Here is a 20,814-nt window from a genome sequence, read left to right on the forward strand (position 1 = left end):
TCCTCCACTCCTAACTTCCTCAATGCCCATGTCAATACTTGGTCATGGTGGTTGGATTGATAATGGTGGTTGGTTTGGTTTGGTGGGTGGTTTGGTTTGGTGGTTGGATTGATAATGGTGGTTGGTTTGGTCATGGTGGTTGGTTTGGTTTGGTGGGTGGTTTGGTCATGGTGGTTGGAACCCAATCGAATGCTTTCTCCAGATCAACAAACCCAAGAAATAACCTCTTCGTTGCATACCGTTAGGATATCCTGTTTGCCCTTTTTGCTAATATAGATGGAATGTAATGAGTGTTGAGATGAACAAATGAGGTTAGATGGTTAGAGAATAAAAAGGTTAGAGATATCAGCAAAAACAAAGCACCAAAAACAAATGAAGTATCCATATGAAAGAGGCAGAGTCTTTCACAAATACAAACAACTAAAAAGGCGGTTAAAGCGAAAAAAATATGAGCTGGGCCAGACTGTTATGTTCTTGACTCCTGGTCCAGGTCACTTGCGCGTATCGATTGATATATCCATGTATGTTCTTTTTACACAGTCTTGGCATATGCTTTCACATCAACGATCACGGAAAGTACTCGCACTACCAAAAAGAGGAAAATGTGGGATGTGTAAATATGGAAAGGGTAGGAAATGGATGGGGATTCCACAACCGGCCATTTTGAGGAACTAAGTAAACAAAGCATTGGCACATGAACTGCCATGACTAATACCATCTGTCTAAATGCTGCTTGGACCTCAACTGGTGAGAGTTTATATTTTAATCAAGGAAAAAGGCCGTGTCACCACCACTGTCCATCACTAACCAAGTAAGGGACATCATGTGTGTCTGCTGTCGTTATACAGATATCTATCTTCACTGGTTTTCATGAAATGGAAGGTCTCTGATATCCTATATTTGACTTATCACCAGAGGTTTACCTGCTATAAAATCAAAAAGCACTCGAGTGCACATTGAAACAAAAGGGGCATTGATTGCTACGGTAAGTCATGTTTAAACTTCCCTACCTTGGTTAAGCATTCCTTTCAAGATTTTGAAAGCTTGCCACTGCACTCCGTTTAAAATATGCACCGTTATTGAATTGAAGTTCTTCTAGATCTAGCAGGTTTACAAAATATTTTGAGAAGAGCAATCAAATCAAAGATAGAAACTGTTGAGGGAGATGAGAAACTCTTGAGGATTGGTTGTGAAAATTAATCCATAAATGCTAAGAAGTATAAATACTTAAATTTATTGATCTGGAAATCAATATTTTTTTCAATGGGCTGGTAATAAGTATATCAACATGTTTTAGATATGTGAGAAAATTAAGCACTCAGAGCAGGTATTGAAGCCAAATATAATAAGTATATTTAATTTTAAAGCGATAACTGTGAACCATCAGACAAGTCATCATTATGTGAATTCTCAGACAAGTCATGATGTAAACTATCAGACAAGTCATTAATAAATATATTACATTTTAAAAGATATAACTGTGAACTAAGAGACAAGTCATCATTATGTGAATTCTCAGACAAGTCATTATGTAAACTATCAGACAAGTCATAAATAAATATATTACATTTTAAAAGATATAACTGTGAACTAACAGACAGTTCATTAATGAATATATTACATTTTTAAAGATATAACTGTGAATAATCAGACAAGTCATCAATATGTGAACGATCAGCCAAGCCATTATTAATAAGTGTATTTAATTTTTTAAGTTATAAATGTGAACTATCAGACAAGTCATTAATATGTATATTTAATTTTTTTTAATGTACATTAATATGTACATTTAATCAGACAAGTCACAAATACATATATTTAATTTTTAAAGCTATAATTGTGAACTATCAGACAAGTCATTAATATGTACATTTCATTTTTTTTAAAATTATAACTGTGAACTATCACACAAGTTATTAATACATATTTACTTTTTAAAATATAACTGTGAACTATCAGACAAGTCATAAATACATATATTTATTTTTTAAAGATATAACTGTGAACGATCAGACAAGTCATTAAAATGTATATTGTTATGTCGGTTGGGGTAGCAATATCTAGAGCCAGATATATCTGAATAGGTAACGTGCTTCGTCTGTCGCGGTAAGGAATTCCACTTGTAATAAGTTCTGTTTGTCCGCTTTGTCGGTTAAGATGTATACTTGTGAACATACCAGGATGTTCGAGTGATAAATAGAGTAGGGATTAAAGAATAACGCCCCTGTGTGTCACACCTGGTAGCCAAACCTTTGTCCTGTATGGCAATGCACTCATTTAGACACGTAGTTAGGTCCCTAGCGCAACATTAAATAATTCCCTTCCCTGACATGACTTTGGAAGATGAACAGGCAAGGGGGGGCCGGCTCGGGGCGCCGCCGCATGGACCACGGCCAGCTGCACCTACGAGCTATGATCATGCTACACGCACGTGCTATGCCCACGCTACATGCACAAGCTACAGCCATGCCCATGAGGACTGTGATTGGTTAACGCGGAAGGCGCGAATCAACGCAGAAGGCGTGAGGAGGGTCGGCAAACGGCGGGAGGCTGCAAGGCTCTGGTTGGGTGCCGCGCCAAGGCTGACATCACCGCCAGAGGTTATAAAAAGAGTGTGCCGAATTCTGCGCGGAGATTCCTGGCCCTGGCAGTCCCGGTGCGATCCTGAGTTGAGTAGCGTCCTGTCCCTGGTTGAGTTGGCTGGTGAGTTGGCTCATGAGTAGCAGCGCGAACACTAAGCGCAGTTCGCAGTCCTGTCCCTGGTCGAGTGGAGAGTTACAGCTTCAGCAGCTTTAGTCCCGGCCGGCAGCCCGCGTTGAGTCCGACCCCGAGTTGAGTCCGATCCCGAGTTGAGTTGAGTCCGAGCCCGAGTGGAGTTTGCTTGCTTCGTGTAACCCTGCGTTGGACCTTCGGTGCACGGACCTCGTGGGGGGGGGAGGTGGGGTGTGGGGGGGGGGGGGTCGATGAGGAGCCTGGAGTGGGCGCTGGGCCGGGCCTTCGCGGTGCTGTGGTGCTGGAGCGAGGGGCCTCTTAGTGTGCAGCGGAGATTGAAGACGACAAGACCAGATAAGACCGAGCTCCACATTTCACAATTACATAACGGACGTGTTATTTTGGTTATTCTTTTCCCTCGCCTGTATTCGAAGTCGGTGTGTGGGATCCCAATCTAGGATTTAGTACATTTTGTTATCGGCGTGTGCTTTTCTTGTCCTTGCCTTTATTTGTAATAAACCCTTATATTATTTTCCATTCCCTGTTAGACCGGAGTTCGCTTGAGATCATTAATTCCCTGCAGGATCGAAGCCGCGGTCGGCGCGCTCCAGGTAAGCTTTTACCGCAGCTCCCACTTTCCTTCTTCCTCCCGCGCGACCATAGCAAAATCCGTATTGGCCGTCGCCTCAATTAAGGCCGTTTTTGGTCCATCCGCGAGCCTCTGGTATTAACTGGAGGCTACGCACAACAATATTTAATTTTTAAGGATACAACTGTAAACTATCAGACCAGTCATTAATACACATTTATTTTTTAAAGATATAACTGTGAACGATCAGACAAGTCATTAATATGTATATTTAATTTTTAAAGATATAAGTTCATTAATAAAAATATGAATGAATGAATGAATGAATGATCGTTTTAAGGCCATTTCCCCCACTAGAGTGGGGGTTAGCCTTGCAGGCCCCATGACAATCATGGTTCCCTGTTTGAGGCAATGTTTTTATGGCCGGATGCCCTTCCTGACGCCAACACTTAGTCGCCTCTTACAATGCGCAGGGATACGGTGTACCTATTTTAAATCGGGGTACACACCGGGATCATTCATCCCAGCAAGCTGGTGCTCAATTTGCCGACCTCGGAAGGATGAACAGGCTGAGTCAACCCCCCTGGCGTTAATTCAGCGATCGACCGGGATTATGAACTCAGTATCCTAGGATCCCAAGCTGGCACCTTAACCGCTAAGCCAACACCAGGCTTCATTAATAAAAAAATAAATAATAAAAATCTTTAAAAGATATATATCTTTAAAATATATCTTTAAAATATATCGTATATCTTTAAAAATTAATATATATATATACATTTTTTTTTTTTTCATTAATAAAAATATATTAAGTTTTAAAGATATAACTGTGCACCATCAGACAGTTCATTAATACATATATTTAATTTTTTAAGATATAACTGAATGATCAGACAAGTCATTAAAATGTATATTTAATTTTTAAGGATATAACTATGAACTATCAGACCAGTCACAAATACATATATTTAATTTTTTAAGATATAACTGTGAACTAACAGACAGTTCATTAATAAATATATTTAATTTTTAAACATATAACTGTGAACTATCAGACAGTTCATTAATAAATATATTTAATTTTTAAAGATATAACTGTGAACTATCAGACAAGTCATTATCAGCCTGGTGTTGGTGAATCTGGTGAACTATCAGCCTGGTGTTGGGCTAGCGGCTAGAGTGCCAGCTTAGGATCGTAGGATCCTGGGTTTGAATCCCGGTTGATCGCTGAATTAACGCCAGGGGGGTTGACTCAGCCTGTTCATTCCTTCCGAGGTCAGCAAATTGAGTACCAGTTCACTGGTAATTCCCTGTTTGTCATAAAAAGGCGACAAAAAGGGTTGGCAGCAGGAAGGGCATCCGGCCGTAAAACACTGCTTCAAAAAGGGGACCAAAAAACAACAACAACCACAGTCCCCGAAAAAGGCCAATCCCTGCTTGTGGGGAAAAATGGCCTCTAAAGGTGGTTTTTATCAGACAAGTCATTAATAAATATATTTAATTTTTAAAGATATAACTATGAACTATCAGACAAGTCATTAACATGTATATTTAATTTTTAAAGAGATAAGTGCGAACTATCAGACAGTTCATTAATGAAAATATATTAATTTTTAAATATATTGTTGCTGTTTTGTAAATAAAGGCAATAGTTAGTTACCCATAGTTAGTTAGTTACCCCCCCATAGTTAGTTACACCACAACATGTAGCCTCACATAGTTAGTTATTTCTTATTAAATGTGAAGTATAGTCTCTTTCCCAGTGTTAGTATGCGTTGAGGCAGACAGGGTAATGGTAGGCCTCATTGCAGCCTAAAGTGCCTCGTCATGGGCCTAGGCCAGGCCTTGCTGGCCTGAGGGAGGAGCTGGAGGGCGTGGCCGGTGAGCAGCAAGCAGCGAATTGGAGCTGAAGGGAGTGGCCAAGGGTGACCAATAAGGGGCTGTCACGACACGTGACCCCAGCGGTCAATGGAGGCCCATGGAACGTTCAAATGGGGTGTCGGGGGAGGGGGGGCTATAAAACCCGGCCCGGACCCCCCGCTCGCTCTCGCTTGCAGGCGCTCCGATCTCTCTCTGCCTCGCTGATCCTGAGATACGCTGCTCTTCTTGTCGGGTTCCTGCTACGTGCACGTCCTTGATCAACGCCCCTGCCGCGAACATCTCCAGCCGTGGTGTCCTGGGGTGGAGCGATCCTTGGGGGTTTCCATCCCATGAGCCCATCCAGGCAGACTGCACGAAGTGGCCACGCTTTGTGCGCATTACCCTCTTTCTTCCCTTCCCCGAACGAATCTGAGGGCCCTTGTCTGGGACCTAGGTAAGGCCGCTAAGATTCTTCGCTGTGTCCCTTTTCTGTAAATACTGTACATTGTAAATAAATCCTGTGGTTTGGTTTCCAACCTGGCCGTCATTGTCCTTTCAACATTGGCCTAGCATTGCCCGAATTAAAACCGCTTGATCGGGTTTAATAGTGTTAACGGCACGAGTTACGCGACGCACAACCGCTCGGGCATCCAGTACCAGCGTGACTCGTGCGAGGTTCAGTCCCCGTTCTCACAGCTGCGTGTGTCGAAGGTACTCAGGTCGTGACCGTTAACCCTTCCATGCGTAGCTGCGGGCTCGGCGGCTGGAATTGCTTAGCAATCCGTCCACCACGAGTGTAGTGTGGGTGGCGGCCTCGTGCACTCGGAGTTCGAGGGGGAGTAGGGCTTAACCACCCCTTAGTACGTTGACGAACCCGAGATCCACAACAATATAACTGTGAACGTTCAGACAGTTCATTAATACGTATATTTAATTTTTAAATATAAAAGTCAGGAGACAATGATGGTTCACGAGCGAGCGGTATTCAATGACAAAGGACGGACTATAACCGAAACAGGCCTGGACAGGCCAGGCCCGGAAATGTCAAAACGAAGGTTACTGACCTTGGAATAAGATAGAAAAGAATGTATAATCAGTTATGAAGTTAGTTAGCTGTACAATACAGAAAATTCCGGTGAAAAAAAAAAAAAGGATAAAAAAAAATGAAAAATCGAGCTCCGCCATGGGACTAGACACATGACATTGGCCGAACCAAATATCGAAACCCCTGTCAGATTCCACCAAACCCCTCGGAGAAGATGTAGCTTGAAATCGATTACCCCTAAAAAGACATCTTTTTCGGGCGTGGCTCCGCCCACAATGGGCGCAATACGCCCACTCTAGGCAGGACACAACTAGATCATGATATCACCCTCCCACCCAAGTTTCATCAAGATCGGATGATATCATCGGGTAGTTATGCTGCGGACAGACAGATACACACAGACACACACAGACAGACGCACACACATGACGAATATAGTGGTCACTTGATAACTCGGTAACCAATATCAGACAGTTCATTAAAACATATATTTCATTTTAAAAGATATAATTGTGAATAATCAGACAAGTCATCAATATGTGAACTATCAGCCAAGCCATTATTAATAAGTGTATTTAATTTTTAGAGCTATAACTGTGAACTATCAGCCAAGCCTGTTCTTATTCTCTGTTCTTATTCATTGTTCTTATTCGTTTAATCGTTGTTCTTATTTGTTCGTTCGTTCTTCGACCACATGTTTCTCCCCCATTTCCCCAGATAGTTTTCACTGTTAAACTTTAAAATGTTTCAACTTTCCCCTGAAGTACTGTATTCTGTCGTATATTATAACACCTTTTTCTTCTTCCTCTTTAAAAGGTTGCTTTCGACTTTATCACCAAATCTATTCATCCCAAAAAAAAAAATCCATGTCTTACAGTTCCTCTTTTCTATATTCCTGAAACTCCCCTGCACTCCACCCCTCCTTCAGCATCCTCAAACTCGAAGGTCACAAGAAACTCATTTTGCAACAAATGTTCGTTTCCCATTAATCGTACACTTTCCAAAATCCAATCTCACCCCTCCCCTCCAAATCTTCCCCATCACCCCTCCCCTCCAAAACTTCCCCATCACCCCTCCCCTCCAAATCTTCCCCATCACCCATCCCTTTCAAATCTTCCCCCTTGCCCCTCTCCTCCAAATCCTCCCCATCACCCATTCCTTTCAAAACTCCCCCCTTGCCCCTTCCCTCCTAAACTGCCCCCACACCCCTTCCCTCCTGGACTCCCCCTCGCCCCTCCCCTCCTAGACTCCCCCCTCACCCCTCCCCTCCAAATCTCCCCCATCTCCCATCCCTTTCAAATCCCTCCCCTTGTCCCTTCCCTCCTAAACTCCCCCCTCCCCTCATAAACCCCTCCCCTCATAAACTCCCCCCTCCCCTTCAAATCTCCCCACCCTCATTTCTTCTCCATTTCCTCCCTCTCACCCCTCCTCCTCATAGCGTCCTCCCCGCTTCTTCCCCCTTCCAACTCTCACCTCCATCTCCCCCAACCTTCTGCCTCGCTCCTCCCCCGCCTCAAATAACACCTCATTGTGCCTCACCCAATCACCCTCAAACCTTTTGTCCACCCCATCCTTCCCTTTCTCCGAGCTATTCTCAAATCTCTGACACACCTTCAACAGCTCTCCCTACCTCTTCCTCCTCTTCCACATCTTACCCTACCCCTCCTCCCCCCTGTTATGTATCCGATGCTCCCCCTTCCTCTTCGTTAACGGTATGGATCTCAAACATCCGGGGCCTTCGTTCAAACTTAACTGATCTCTCCATACAGGTTGCTTCTGACAAACCAGACGTGATCTGCTTAACAGAAACTTTCCTCCTTCATGATGTCTCTGATTCCTTAGTATCTCTCCCGGGTTACTCTCTCCTCTGGTATGATAGACCTGAACCTCGTCCTGGAGGTGGGGTTGCTATCTTTATCAAAAACTCTCTTTCTCACTCGCCCTGCACTGCCCTCTCTCCACCTCACTCCCAGGAATACCTCTGGCTATGGCTTCCCCTTCGCTCCCACCTCTTGTTCATATGTGTGTTGTACCGTCCACCAAACAGTGATGACTCCATCTACATCTCGATGTCTGATAATATGGACCAACTTCTATCTACTCATCCCAACTCTCTCTTCCTCATATGTGGTGATTTCAATTGTCACCATGCCAGTTGTCTGGGTGTGGGTACCTCTCTCACCAGCCATGGCTCCTCAGCAAAGGACTTCTGCGACTCACTGGGACTGACACAATCTGTCAATTTCCCGACCCGGATCTCAGTCAACGGAGCATCTTCTCTTCTGGACTTGGTTATGACTAACTTCCCTGAAAATGTCTGCTGCTCTTCTTCTGCTCCAATCGGCTCATCTGATCATGTGCTTGTTAAAGTGGACATCTCTCTGACCATTCTCAGGGAGCCTCCTCTGCGTCGACGAGTCTGGCATTTCACTCAGGCCAACTGGCACGGTCTTTAAGCAGCCATCTATCATCTGGACTGGTCTCCCATCTCTACCACCTCTGACATCAACTCATCCTGGGAATTCTTCCAAAGTAAATTGCTCTCTCTCATGCACAGATTTATCCCATCTCGTCTTCAGTTGTCATACCCTTCCTCCCATCCATGGTACACGGAATCTTGTGGTGAGGCTGTTGCGCAGAAACAACTTGCCTTCGTCTCCTGGAAAGCAAATCCAACGTAAGGAAATCTCATTTCCTTTCACAAAGCCCGAAACAAGTGTGTGTCCACCCTCAGGAGAGCCAGGAAACAATATCTCTCCGTTCTCAAAACCGAACTCTCTTATCTGTCTCCCTCTTCCAAATCCTGGTGGCATCTGGTCAAATCTGTTTCTGGTGTTTGATCCCCCTCCATCCCCTCCCTTACCTCAAACAGCTACACAGCTGACTCCGCACGTGAAAAAGCTGAATGCCTCAACTCTGTGTTTGCCTCTAAATCTTATGTCCCAAACCCATCCCTCTCTCTACCCACCATATGCAGTCGTACCCAGCTGCTCCTGGACTCTTTGTCCTTTCCTCCTGACAAGGTGGAAAAGTTTCTGTCAACCCTCAACTCTGATTCTGCAACTGGACCTGACGGCATCAGCCCACGGGTCCTAAAATCCTGTTCTTCGGCTCTTTCACTCCCTCTCTCAGTTCTCTTCACCCTCTCTTTTGCTCAAGGTCATCTGCCATCTGCTGGGAAATCAGCCAACATCAATGCTTTACACAAAAAATGTGCAAAAACAGATCCTAGCAACTACAGACCAACCAGCCTTCTCCCAATTATCAGCAAAGTCATGGAATCCATCATTGCTTCGGATATGAAATCTTTCCTCTTCTCCAATGGCTTGATCTCTGATCATCAATTTGGTTTCAGACCAGGTCACTCTACTCTGGACATGCTGCTTCTGCTGTCTCAACAATGGATGGATTTCCTCAATGCCAAACAGGAAATTAGAGCTGTCTCCCTCGACATATCACGTGCCTTCGATACGGTCTGGCACCCCTTTCTGCTCACCAAACTCTCCTCCTTTGGTATCCATGGAAATCTCCACGCATGGCTGGCGGACTTCCTCTCTAGTCGTAGTCAACGTGTGGCCTTGAATGGGTTTCTCTCATCTCCTCTTCCTGTTCAGGTTCCCCAAGGCAGTGTTCTAGGCCCTGTGCTTTTTCTGGTCTTCATCAAGGATCTCTCCAACTCTCTTGAAAATCCTCTCTTTCTCTTTGCTGATGACTCCACTCTCTGCTGCTCCATTCCTCATCCCTCAGATCGGCAGTCTGCAGCCTCCTCACTCTCTGCAGACCTGGACAAAATCACAGACTGGGCAAACAAGTGGAACATGTCTTTCAATCCTGACAAATCTCACACTCTTACGATGTCTCTCCGAAAAGACCGTCTGGACAACCCTCTCATCCACTTTCTGAATAACCCTCTCCAAGAAGTTCTGTCACTCAAGCTTTTGGATCTCACTATCTGCCATGATCTTTCCTGGGAAAACCACATTTCAAATCTGGCCTCCAAAGCCAGTCACCGACTGGGCATCCTCCGTCGTGCGAAGTCCTTCCTTGGCACATCTGAGCTCCTCACCACATACAAGGCTTTTATCCACAGCTCAATGGAATACTGCTCTCCCGTCTGGGCTGGTGCTCCTGCCTCACACCTAGCTCGTCTTCACGCTGTTGAAACCAAAGCGTTCAAAATCATTGGAATCTCCCGTGATGAAGCTACCTCTGAGGGCCTTTCACTTACTCACCGCAGGCAGGTTGGTGGTCTTTCTGTCTTCTACCGACTCCTCTCCGGCCTTGCTCCTCCAGCTCTCTCTGGGCTCTGTCCCCCAAATATTCCTACAGGTCACACAAGATCCGCCTGCAACCCTCACATGGTTAAACTGCCAAATTCAAGACTCTCTGCTCACCTTCACTCTTTCATTTCTCTTTTCTGCCGCCTCTGGAACAAACTCCCTCACTCTCTTCAATCCCACTCCTCCCTCCAGGTCTTTAAAACAGCTGTTCACCACCATCTCTTATCTTCCCCCATCCAAAACCTTGATCTTTTCTACCCCCGTTAATTCACCCCAGATCCACTTTTCTGAAATTCCAACTTCTTTCCTGGAAGTCCTACCTGTGGCCATGTGTTTTTTGTTTTTTTACTCCATGTGTTTTTTTTATATTCCATGTGTTTTTTTTGCCTCCACCACCCCCCACACTCCTTCCCACGCCTCCCCCACACTCCTTCCCACGCCTCCTCCCCTCAAGCCTTCTCCCTCCCACAGATCGCCCGATGTCCCTGCTCCCAAATGTTGTACTTGTGTGCTTCCCCCTCTCCCCATCTGGTCTTCTGCTCCCTTTATTTTGTCTTATGTTTCCGTTTGTTTGTTTTTTGTCATGAATGTTAGCTCTTAGACGAGCCTCGATCTTGTATCCCAAAAAAAAAAAAGATTCACAAAAAAATGTATAATCTGATAATGGAATGAAATAATTTCACATTTCAAACAGACTTGCATCCACTATCACCTATTGAGCTAGTCACCTGCACCTTTTTTTTTTTTTTTTTTTTTTGTTGTATACAAGATCGAGGCTCGTGAAAGAGCGAACATTAATCACACAGAAAGACAAACCGACACATAAAACAAATAACATCGGGAGCGGTAGACAAGATGGGGAGAGAGGGGGAAGGACACAAACACAACATTTGAGAGCAGGGACCGAGAGACATGGAGACATCGAGAGATCTGTGGGAGGGAGAGGGCTTTGGGGGGGGGGGGGGGAGGCATGGGAAGGGAGGGTGGGAGAGGTATAAAACATATGGACACTGCCAGGTCAATGAAAGTGTGCAGTTTTGGTCTCAAGGGGGATGTGGGGTGGGGGAGGAGTGGGTTACCTCTTTACCATTATTTATTTATTTATTGGCACATTTTAACCTCATGCAAGTGAATTATTATTATTATTATTTAAGAAATTTTTCATCCAAGGGTTGAAGTGTTAAAAGAAAGCTTTTGTAAACATCGACATTGTTGCACCCCCCCCCCCCCCCCCTTAACATGTCATTACCCTGTCTAGAAAGAAGACACAATGAAACAACAAGTCCTTCTGCTGTTGCTCCTGCCAATGGCGATAAGAGGCTACGCATTGAGGAAATGTGTCCAGTACTACGGGAATTCCTCGATTGTAAATTGCGAAACGAAAGGCTTGGAGCACATCAACGTGACTTTAGAAAACCTGCCAAACAATTCAACCGTCCATGCTGTCAGCTACGCTTACAATGACATAGAGGAAGTTGAGGGTTACATTTTCTCGAAGCTGACGGCATTGCACAACTTGACTCTGCATAACAACAAAATCGCAAACATCTCTTTGAACGCATTCCACGGCCTTTCCAACCTCGTCTTTCTGGACATCTCTGTGAATAAACTGACTCGTATTCTACGTGGGACGTTCAAAAACCTGAACAACCTGATGACGTTGGATTTATCGAGGAACAAAATTCTGTTGCCAGACACCTTCCGGGACCTCAGCAGCCTTCGCATGTTGGACATTTCTGAGAACAAGCTTGAAAACTTCACCGAAGTTACAGACTCCATCCGGTCACTTTCTTCTCTGTCGATTCTGAACGTCCAAAAGAACAATTTCCCAACATTTAAACTGTCGTGCAGTTTCCCAAGCCAACTTGTTTACCTTATCCTGGCTAATTGTCACATCAAAATAGTGAATGTTAGTCATACAGACCTCAAAAATATACAATTTCTGGATCTCTCCGGAAATAGTATTTCAAACATGTCCTGGATGAGTCACTTGGACCTTAGCAACCTTGCAGTGCTCAACGTGTCTGGTAATCCATTGCAAGTCAGAGACTTTCTCAACCTGCCAAATGTTAAACCACATACACTAAATGTCTCCAAATTACACGTCAATGCAAGTTCAGCAAAAATTATGTGCACAGCTCCTGTGGCTAAGCAAGCCCAAGCAATAATAATGCAAGAAAATCACTTCAACAATGAAACGGATATCGACCTGACGATGTGTCAAGATATGAAATCCCTCGACTTGTCACACAACCAAATGAACTGGAGTAAGAAAAAGATCATCATTCCACCAAATCTTCTCAATCTCACCGTCGACTACAACTACTTGAGAACGCTGTCAATTATAAAGGGCGATAGCAATTTGTCTCTTCAGCATCTGAGCGTCAAATTCAACTTGATCGAAGAAGTCGGGAAATTGCCAGACTTCCCCAATCTTCGTAACCTGTGGCTACATATCAACCACATTTCCGTGATTACATTTGGGGCTTTTAGGAAATTCAAGCGGCTGGAGAACCTTCGTATCGATAACAACCTCATCACCGACTTCACGGAGCACATGCTCGATGGCCTTGAGAATTTGAAAACGCTAAATTGCCGGAATAACAAAATAGCGTTGCTGAGGGAGAACAGGTTTTCTTCAATGAAGTCCCTCAGCATCCTCGATCTCGGAGGCAACCGTGTAAAGGAAATCAAAATGAAGGCCTTCCATGGACTTGCAAATCTCAAGAACCTGTACCTCGATCGGAATAGACTCACAAGACTGGATTATCGATGGTTCGCACATCTGAAGAATCTGCACGTACTGGATTTGGCAATGAATGAGTTGCACTTCCACTACGGCGAAGGGATATCGCCTTTCGTGCACCTCAGGAATCTCAAGATGCTCAAGCTTTATTCTCAGCAAAAAGAAGGAATGGAGGTCATTCCAGCAAACTTCTTCAACGGTCTGCACTTTTTACGCAGCCTGTACATCCAAAACAACAAGTTGACAGCCCTACAAGCCAATACGTTGGCACCGCTGACTTCCCTCCAATCTCTTTACATCAGTGAGGAGTGCACTGGTCTACGGGCTCTTAGTGTTGACTTCTTCAGACCACTGGCAAAGCTTCATTACCTGGACCTGAGCAACATTGGACTCAGTAGGATTCAAGATGAACAGTTCCAGAACAACACTGCTCTTCGTACACTTTTCCTGGACAAGAACGCACTGAGCTTTGTGTATGAAGGTTCTTTGGATTCTCTCAAAAGCCTTCGATACATCGATCTAAGTAGAAACCAGCTCCGCTGCACCTGTGCCAACGCATGGTTCAAAAACTGGGCAATAAATAACAAAACAGTGCAGGTCGTTGACCTATATGAGTACCGCTGCGATACGCCCGGTGCACCAGAACGTCCATATTTTGTGGACTTTGACATTTCAATTTGCTACGAGAGTCTGCTTGGGGTCAAACTCTTGGAGTTTACTGGAGTTGCAGTGCTTTTCACACTCCTGTCTCCTCTGGCCTACATAAAGGGACATTGGCATCTTAAGTACAACTACTACTTGTTTCGTGCACGGTTTCGCCAGTTCCGCAAAAAAGATTGCGAGACCTTGCAACGCTACGATGCTTTTGTATCCTACAACTCTAGCGACGAGGATTGGGTCATGAACTACCTCCGGCCCAACTTGGAGCAACATGGACCACCCTTTTACAAGCTCTGCCTCCATCACCGTGACTTTGAACTTGGCCGATACATCATCGACAACATCATCGACGGTATCTACAGCAGTCGCAAGACCATTTGTTTGCTCAGCGAAAGTTACCTCCGCAGCGATTGGTGTTCGATGGAGGTGCAAATGGCAATGCATCGGCTTTTCAATGAGCACAAGGATGTTCTTATCATGGTTTTGCTCGAGGACCTTCCCGGATACCGGCTAAGGACAGCTGGAAGACTAAGCAGAGTTCTCGGCCAGCGGACTTACATTGTCTGGCCTGAGGATGAGACTGCCCAGCAACTGTTTTGGGCGAAGCTCAGAAGTGCACTCCGAGACCCCAGCACTTCCTGTTATGCTGAGCAATAGTGACTACATGATTCCAAGATTTAAAATTCCTTCTAAATGAATGTATAAAACAAGTGATTTATCATTATAATATGATTGACTAAGATATACAGTAAACATAAGCTGCATTTCCACTTACAAGGCCTGCCATACACTAGCCCAAGCAACGCAACAAGACCGTCCGAGACGGATTAGTCTGTGCGGCGGTTGATGACTCTCATCAACAAGGTTTTCAGGCACCTTGGCAATCACTGTAAAAGTTGAACATGTTCAAATTTATGACGAATTGTCAGCATCAGTCATGCTCAGAGCAGTCGCCGACACAACACAACATGTTGACCAAATGAACTTCAGATTTGAGTAACTTTCTTGTTCCAAAGTAAAAACAAAACAAAAAAAACAAGCATTGCTTTTTAATGGTTGTAGTTTATGTGAACTGTGAAGGCCGAAATGGTATTATGAAAGTTGAATGTATTAGCCTGCCTGAGCTTGACCTGTGTTTCCTTGCAAAGTTTTCCGACAAAGTGCAGCCGACAGTCTTGTTGCGTCGCGCAACATCGCCTAGTGTGCGGTGGTCTTTAGACATGACACATCAGGGTTAGCATGGGGACCCTTGCATTCTGGAGGTACTGTTACATTGTCAGAAGTGATACAATGTCATCATGGTCATCAGACATTTTTGAAATACAAGTATAATAACAAGAATTGTAATATTCCTTGCTATATGTGTCAACTATTGCATGGAAATATAAAGGTTAAAACAATCAAATTTTAATGAGAAATGAATATATTGCAATAGTCAAACGTCAATGTCCAGCTTCGCGGAACAATGAGCAAGATGCTTAAACTTCCACAATCTCCAAATTATCTTTGAAGATCTGGATATGGAGCAACACTTCAATATGTTTGCATTGTGTAAACATGAAATTGATCTTTAATGTCCACCAACTAATGCTGGCAGATGAGATGTCCGGTTTAACGTCCGTCCGAGGGACGGCACACACATCGTCCTGCCTGTGAAACACCAGCATGGTAGTTTATACCTGGGACAGGATTCAAACCCAGGCTAGATGGCTCGAGGCATGTGCATACCTATCTCTAGGCTATCTCTCTACTTCAAATAAATTCTAAAATTTTTTACACTTGCCTCCTCAACAGACAGAGAATTTTATCATGAGTACAATCATCATCACAACAATAATTTTGAAAACCACGATGATACATGTAACAGTGTGAATTAGAATGAATGAAACTGACCGTTAAATGTAGACTCTGGGAGGGTATCAACGTAAAGATATCTGATAGGATGCATGTTGCATGGAGGGACAGGTGTTTGGTTGGGCAGATCCCAGGATGATCCAGACCAGAATAATATGCCAATCAAAGACTGCAAGACTAACAAACCTGCCTGGGATAAGCAAGAAATAGACTCTGAGACAGTCTCATGTAAAAATATGTTAATGACACAGAGTGAGTTCCAAGGACACAAGGGGATGAGATGAGTATCAGCAACTCCAATCGACAATGGGAGGCCATATTCTGTATTCCAAGGCATTTTTACCCTCGCCTGAGGAGAGGGTATTGCATTGAGTCTGTTTGTCTGTTTGTCCGCACAGAATAAATATGATTTTCTCTGCAACCGTTGGTCTGATCAACAACAACATGCATTTTAAGGCCATTTGCCCTGCTGGGGCGGGGGTTAGCCTTGTGGTCCCCATGACAATCTTCTCCATTTTGCCCTATTTTCTGCATCTCTCCTTGTTAAGCCCCTTGCTCGCATTTCTTCTTCCACCATCTTCAGCCAAGTCTTTCCCGGTCTTCCCCATCCTCTACTTCCTTCCACATTCATTTCCATCACTCTTCTCAACCAGTCACTTTCATCCTTCCTCAACACATGACCAAACCATCTCAACCTGTTCCTCTTCACACCATCAATCACAGGCTCTATTCCCATCATCTTTCGCAATTTATCATTTGTCTTCCTCTCTCTCAATGACACTCCGCACATCCACTGAACCATTCACATTTCCACCCTTTCCAGCCTTCGTTGCTGCTCCACGTTCATTACCCATGTCTCGCTCCCATAAATCATAGCACTTCTCACACATGCAGCATACACCTTTCCCTTCAGCTTCAACGACACTCCCCTCCTCATGAGCACGCCACTCAGTTCCCGAAACTTCTTCCATGCACATCTCACTCCAGGAACCGTGGCCGAGTCTGATCCACCTTCTCCATTCAGCATGTCTCCGAGGTAGCAAAATGTTTTCACACCTTCCAGCTTCATGCCGTCTCCAAGATCCAACTCAACATTTCCTCCATCTGCAGCTCCCTCTGTGCACACCTTACATTTGAATGTAGCTGCCACACTGGTTAATGACCCTCTCAGACCACTGCATTTTTGATGAACCCACTCAGCGCACATTGTACATTGAAAGAAGTTCACTCCGACACCCTTCATGCACACAAAACACATGGCCACTTCCCAGTTCTTTCCACCTCACCACAAGCTTTACCACTTGACATCACCTTCGTCTTTCCGATATTCACCTTCAGACCTTTTGTCTCCATACATTCCTTCCACTTGTTCATCTTTTCCTTCAGTCCATCCATACTTTCCGCAATCAACACCAGATCATCTGCATACAACAACTCCCACGGTAAACCCTCCTTTACGTTCTGAGCCAGCACCTCCATCACAGCTACAAATGGTAGTGGACTTAGTACCGACCCCTGATGCACTCCCACCTTCACCTCAAACTCACCACTGTTTCCGTCCTTCGTCCTTACAGCTGTGCGCGCTCTTTTGTACATTGCCATCACTACTCTGATCAACCATTCCTCCACTCCTAACTTCCTAAATGCCCATGTCAATACTTCGCGTGGAACCCTATCGAATGCTTTCTCCAGATCAACAAACCCAATAAACAACCTCTTCCTCTTCTCCATGTACTTCTCCTGCAACTGCCTCACAATAAAGAGCGCGTCTGTCGTTCCTCTTCCTGGCATAAATCCAAATTCCATTTCGTCGATCTTCACCTTCTTCCTTATCCTCCTCTCCAACACCCTTTCCAATACCTTCATTCCATGCTCCAATAACCTTATCACTCGGTATGAGCCACACTCCAGAGGGTCACCTTTCCCCTTGTATAGAGGGACGAGGGTACTCAGTTCCCAATCCACTGGAATGCGGCCTTCTTTCACCACCAGATTACAGGTCTCTGTCATTCTCTTCACACCCCAACTTCCTGCTGCCTTCAACATATCTCCCACAACTCCCGTCGGCCCTCCCGCTTTTCCACTCTTCATTGTTTTTATAGCTTCCTCAACTTCCTTCTCAGTTATCTTCTCTGTCGGTCCTAAAACTGGGTTACTCTCTTTGTTGCCATCCCATTCATTCTCTGTATTCAACAGCATTTCCATATATCTTTTCCATCTTCCTTTAATTCTATCTGGGTACACAACGATTTGTCCCACTTCATTCTTCAAGCAACTCACCCCCATCACATCACACCTCTCTTTCGCGATCTGCTTTGCAATCCTGAATACCACTGACCCTCTTCTGACCCTCTTCCGAATCCAAGCGTTCTCTGAACATTTTCCTACATGCCTCCTGCGCCTTTGCTACCTCTTTCTTTGCAGCCTTCTTGGCTGCCTCATAACTTTCATGCTCTGCTTTTTCTGCTCCCGTACCCTTCGCCTTCTGCCACTCCTTGAACTTCCTCTTCTCATCAATCCTCTTTCCAACTTCATCATCCCACCACCATGGTTCTGAGTGCCTCGGTGGTCCTTTTGTCCATCCACATACCTCACCAACGGCTCCCAACAGACTATCTTTCATTGACATCCAACCACTTTCAAGCTCAACCACATCATCCTCTACCCAACTCAGCCTCTCTTTTAATGCCTCCCTCACTGTCACCTCTTTCAACCTCCACACCTTCATTCTCGGTTGGTACTTCACCCGCCGAGCTCTCCTCGCACCTTTCACCCTTATGTCACAGACAACCAAGTGGTGCTGTGAAACAGCCTCCCCCCCCCAACCCCCCCCCCCCCCTGGGATCACCTTTGTGTCCCGGAGGTGCCCCCTATCTCACCTACGCACCATCAGGTAGTCAACGGTTGTCGTCGACCCACCTGACGTGTGTGTAACAAGCTTATTATCATCTTTCTGGAACCTGAGTATTACAAATCAACAAATCAGCTCCATCAGCAAACTCAAAAATCCTTTCACCTTCTCCATTTCTCACACCATATCCGTAACCCCCATGAACTCCCTCAAAACCGTCCATACTCCTTCCCACATGTCCATTTAGGTCTCCTCCTACCACAACAACTTCCTCATCTTTCACGTTTTCCATCAGCTTCCCTATAGACATGCGGAGCATATCCCGAGATGACGTTCACCAAGAGCTTTCCAATCATCATTTTCACCATCATCAACCGTTCACTCACTCTCGTCACACTCACCACACTGTCTACAAACTCCTCAGAAAACAGGACACCAACACCATTCACGCCCTCCGGGCACCCTTGCCACGCAAACTTGTATTTCTGTCCCTGCCTACCCTTCACCATTCTCACACCACTTCCCTTCCATCTCGTCTCTTGCACACAACATATGTCCACTCTTCTTCTGATCAATACTTCCACCACTTCTCCTGATCTCCCTGTCATTGTCCCTACATTCCATGTCCCAAACCTCAGAAACCGATCTCCACTTCGGGCTGTACCCTGCCCACATGTAGTTGTAATTGTCATGGTTCTCTTTTTGAGGCAATGTTTTTATGGCCGGATGCCCTTCCTGACGCCAACTCTCTTCGTCGCCTCTTACGACATGCAGGGATACGGTGTACCTATTCTAAACCAGGGTACACACCGGGTAGTTGGTCCGATCGACAGGAAATTCTCACCATATGTTCAACTCCACCTATAGAATGTTCTAATGATAATTATGACGACATAGGTCACGTGGTTCGGCCGCCATCTTGGAAAAACCGAAAAAATTTGCACCCCTATATCTCCGAAAGCGCTGAATAGAAAAAATTGAGACATGGCTCATTGTAAAGAACTCTCCATGGGGAATAAAATATGTTAATGATGATGTCATAGGTGCCTCAATTATGACGTCATAATTCGACAAGTACCAAACTTCATCCGATCAAGATGAAATTTCTTGAGCGTCATGTAGGCATAAATTGGTGGAGAAAAAAAAAATGACGTCATCGGTCACGTGGTTCGGCCGCCATATTTGTTTTAACACAAAAGCCTTAAAAACCACTGAAAATACAACCTGGTGAGGGTTTGCAATCTCTGATTGCTCTTTCTCTTGTGTTCTTGGTTTCAAGCTGGTGATAGAGGAAAGACTTAGACCTGAAGATAACAGTGGTGGCAGCAGACTTTGAAGGTCACCTGGGCAAAGCAGCATGACTCCGATACATTTGAACGATAGGAAGATATACAGTCACGTGAAAAAGAAAGTACACCCCTTGTGAAGTTTTGACTTTTTCAACATATTTCAACATACAGCTATTTGATCTTCATTTCAACAATATTGATAGATAAAGGTGATATAATATTACAAATATCATGAAACATTTACATTTTGTCGTCCATTGTATAATTTAAATAAACATAAATGCACATTTCGCATGTGGAAAAAGTAAGTACACCCCTATATTTATCACTACTTCAAATACCTAAAATTAGAATCAGGTGCACCAGCTCAGGTGCAAATGATTAGAACATCATTAGAGAAGATCTTGGAGGAACCTGTCTTATTTAAACCTCAGACATTTAGTTTGGTTTGCTCTTTGTTGTTGAAGTGTGCAGCGTCACCATGCCTAGATCAAAAGAACTCTCTGAGGCCTTCAGAAAGAAGGTTATAGATGCCTACGAGTCTGGGAAGGGATTTAAAACGATCTCCAAACAAGTTGAAATCAATCATTCAACTGTCCGTAAGATCATCTAAAAGTGGAGAAGATTCCAAACAACTGCCAACTTGTTCAGGCCCCCAGCAAGTTCAGCCCGAGAGCAGACCGCAAGATGCTGAAAGAAGTCTCTAAGAACCCCAGAATGTCATCACGGGACCTACAGGTAGCTCTTGCCACTGTTGATGTGAAATGCACGAGTCTACCATGAGAAAGAGGCTGCACAAATTTGATCTACATGTGAGGTGTGCCGGGAGGAAACCTTTGCTGTCCGGAAAGAACATCAGGGCAAGACTAAAGTTTGCCAATGAACACAGAGGCAAAGACCAGCACTTCTGGAACAATGTTCTCTGGAC

The 20,814-nt window shown here is 44.6% G+C and overlaps 1 protein-coding gene across 5 annotated transcripts; it reads left to right on the plus strand.

Moving 5' to 3' along the window:
- The first annotated feature begins 689 nt into the window (after window positions 1–689).
- LOC137434138 (uncharacterized) lies at window positions 690–15,668 on the plus strand. 5 transcript variants are annotated; one of them, XM_078785730.1, is made up of 4 exons: window positions 699–747; window positions 849–985; window positions 3,261–3,323; window positions 11,745–15,668. In XM_078785730.1, the coding sequence occupies exon 4, from the start codon at window positions 11,757–11,759 to the stop codon at window positions 14,547–14,549; it is 2,793 nt and encodes a 930-aa protein (XP_078641856.1). In that variant the 5' UTR covers window positions 699–747; window positions 849–985; window positions 3,261–3,323; window positions 11,745–11,756; the 3' UTR covers window positions 14,550–15,668. The 5 variants fall into 5 exon arrangements, with proteins under 5 accessions (XP_078641854.1, XP_078641856.1, XP_078641855.1 ...); XM_078785728.1 differs by lacking the exon at window positions 3,261–3,323 and having other exon boundaries at window positions 690–747; XM_078785731.1 differs by lacking the exon at window positions 699–747 and having other exon boundaries at window positions 790–985.
- The last annotated feature ends 5,146 nt before the right edge of the window (window positions 15,669–20,814 follow it).

Source organism: Myxine glutinosa, chromosome 10 (assembly GCF_964187855.1).
Source record: "Myxine glutinosa chromosome 10, kmMyxGlut1.1, whole genome shotgun sequence".
Lineage (NCBI taxonomy): Eukaryota > Metazoa > Chordata > Myxini > Myxiniformes > Myxinidae > Myxine > Myxine glutinosa.

Excerpts from the sequence above, each read along its gene's own strand:
- LOC137434138 (XM_078785728.1), top strand. The coding sequence starts at position 11,757 with ATGAAACAACAAGTCCTTCTGCTGTTGCTCCTGCCAATGGCGATAAGA.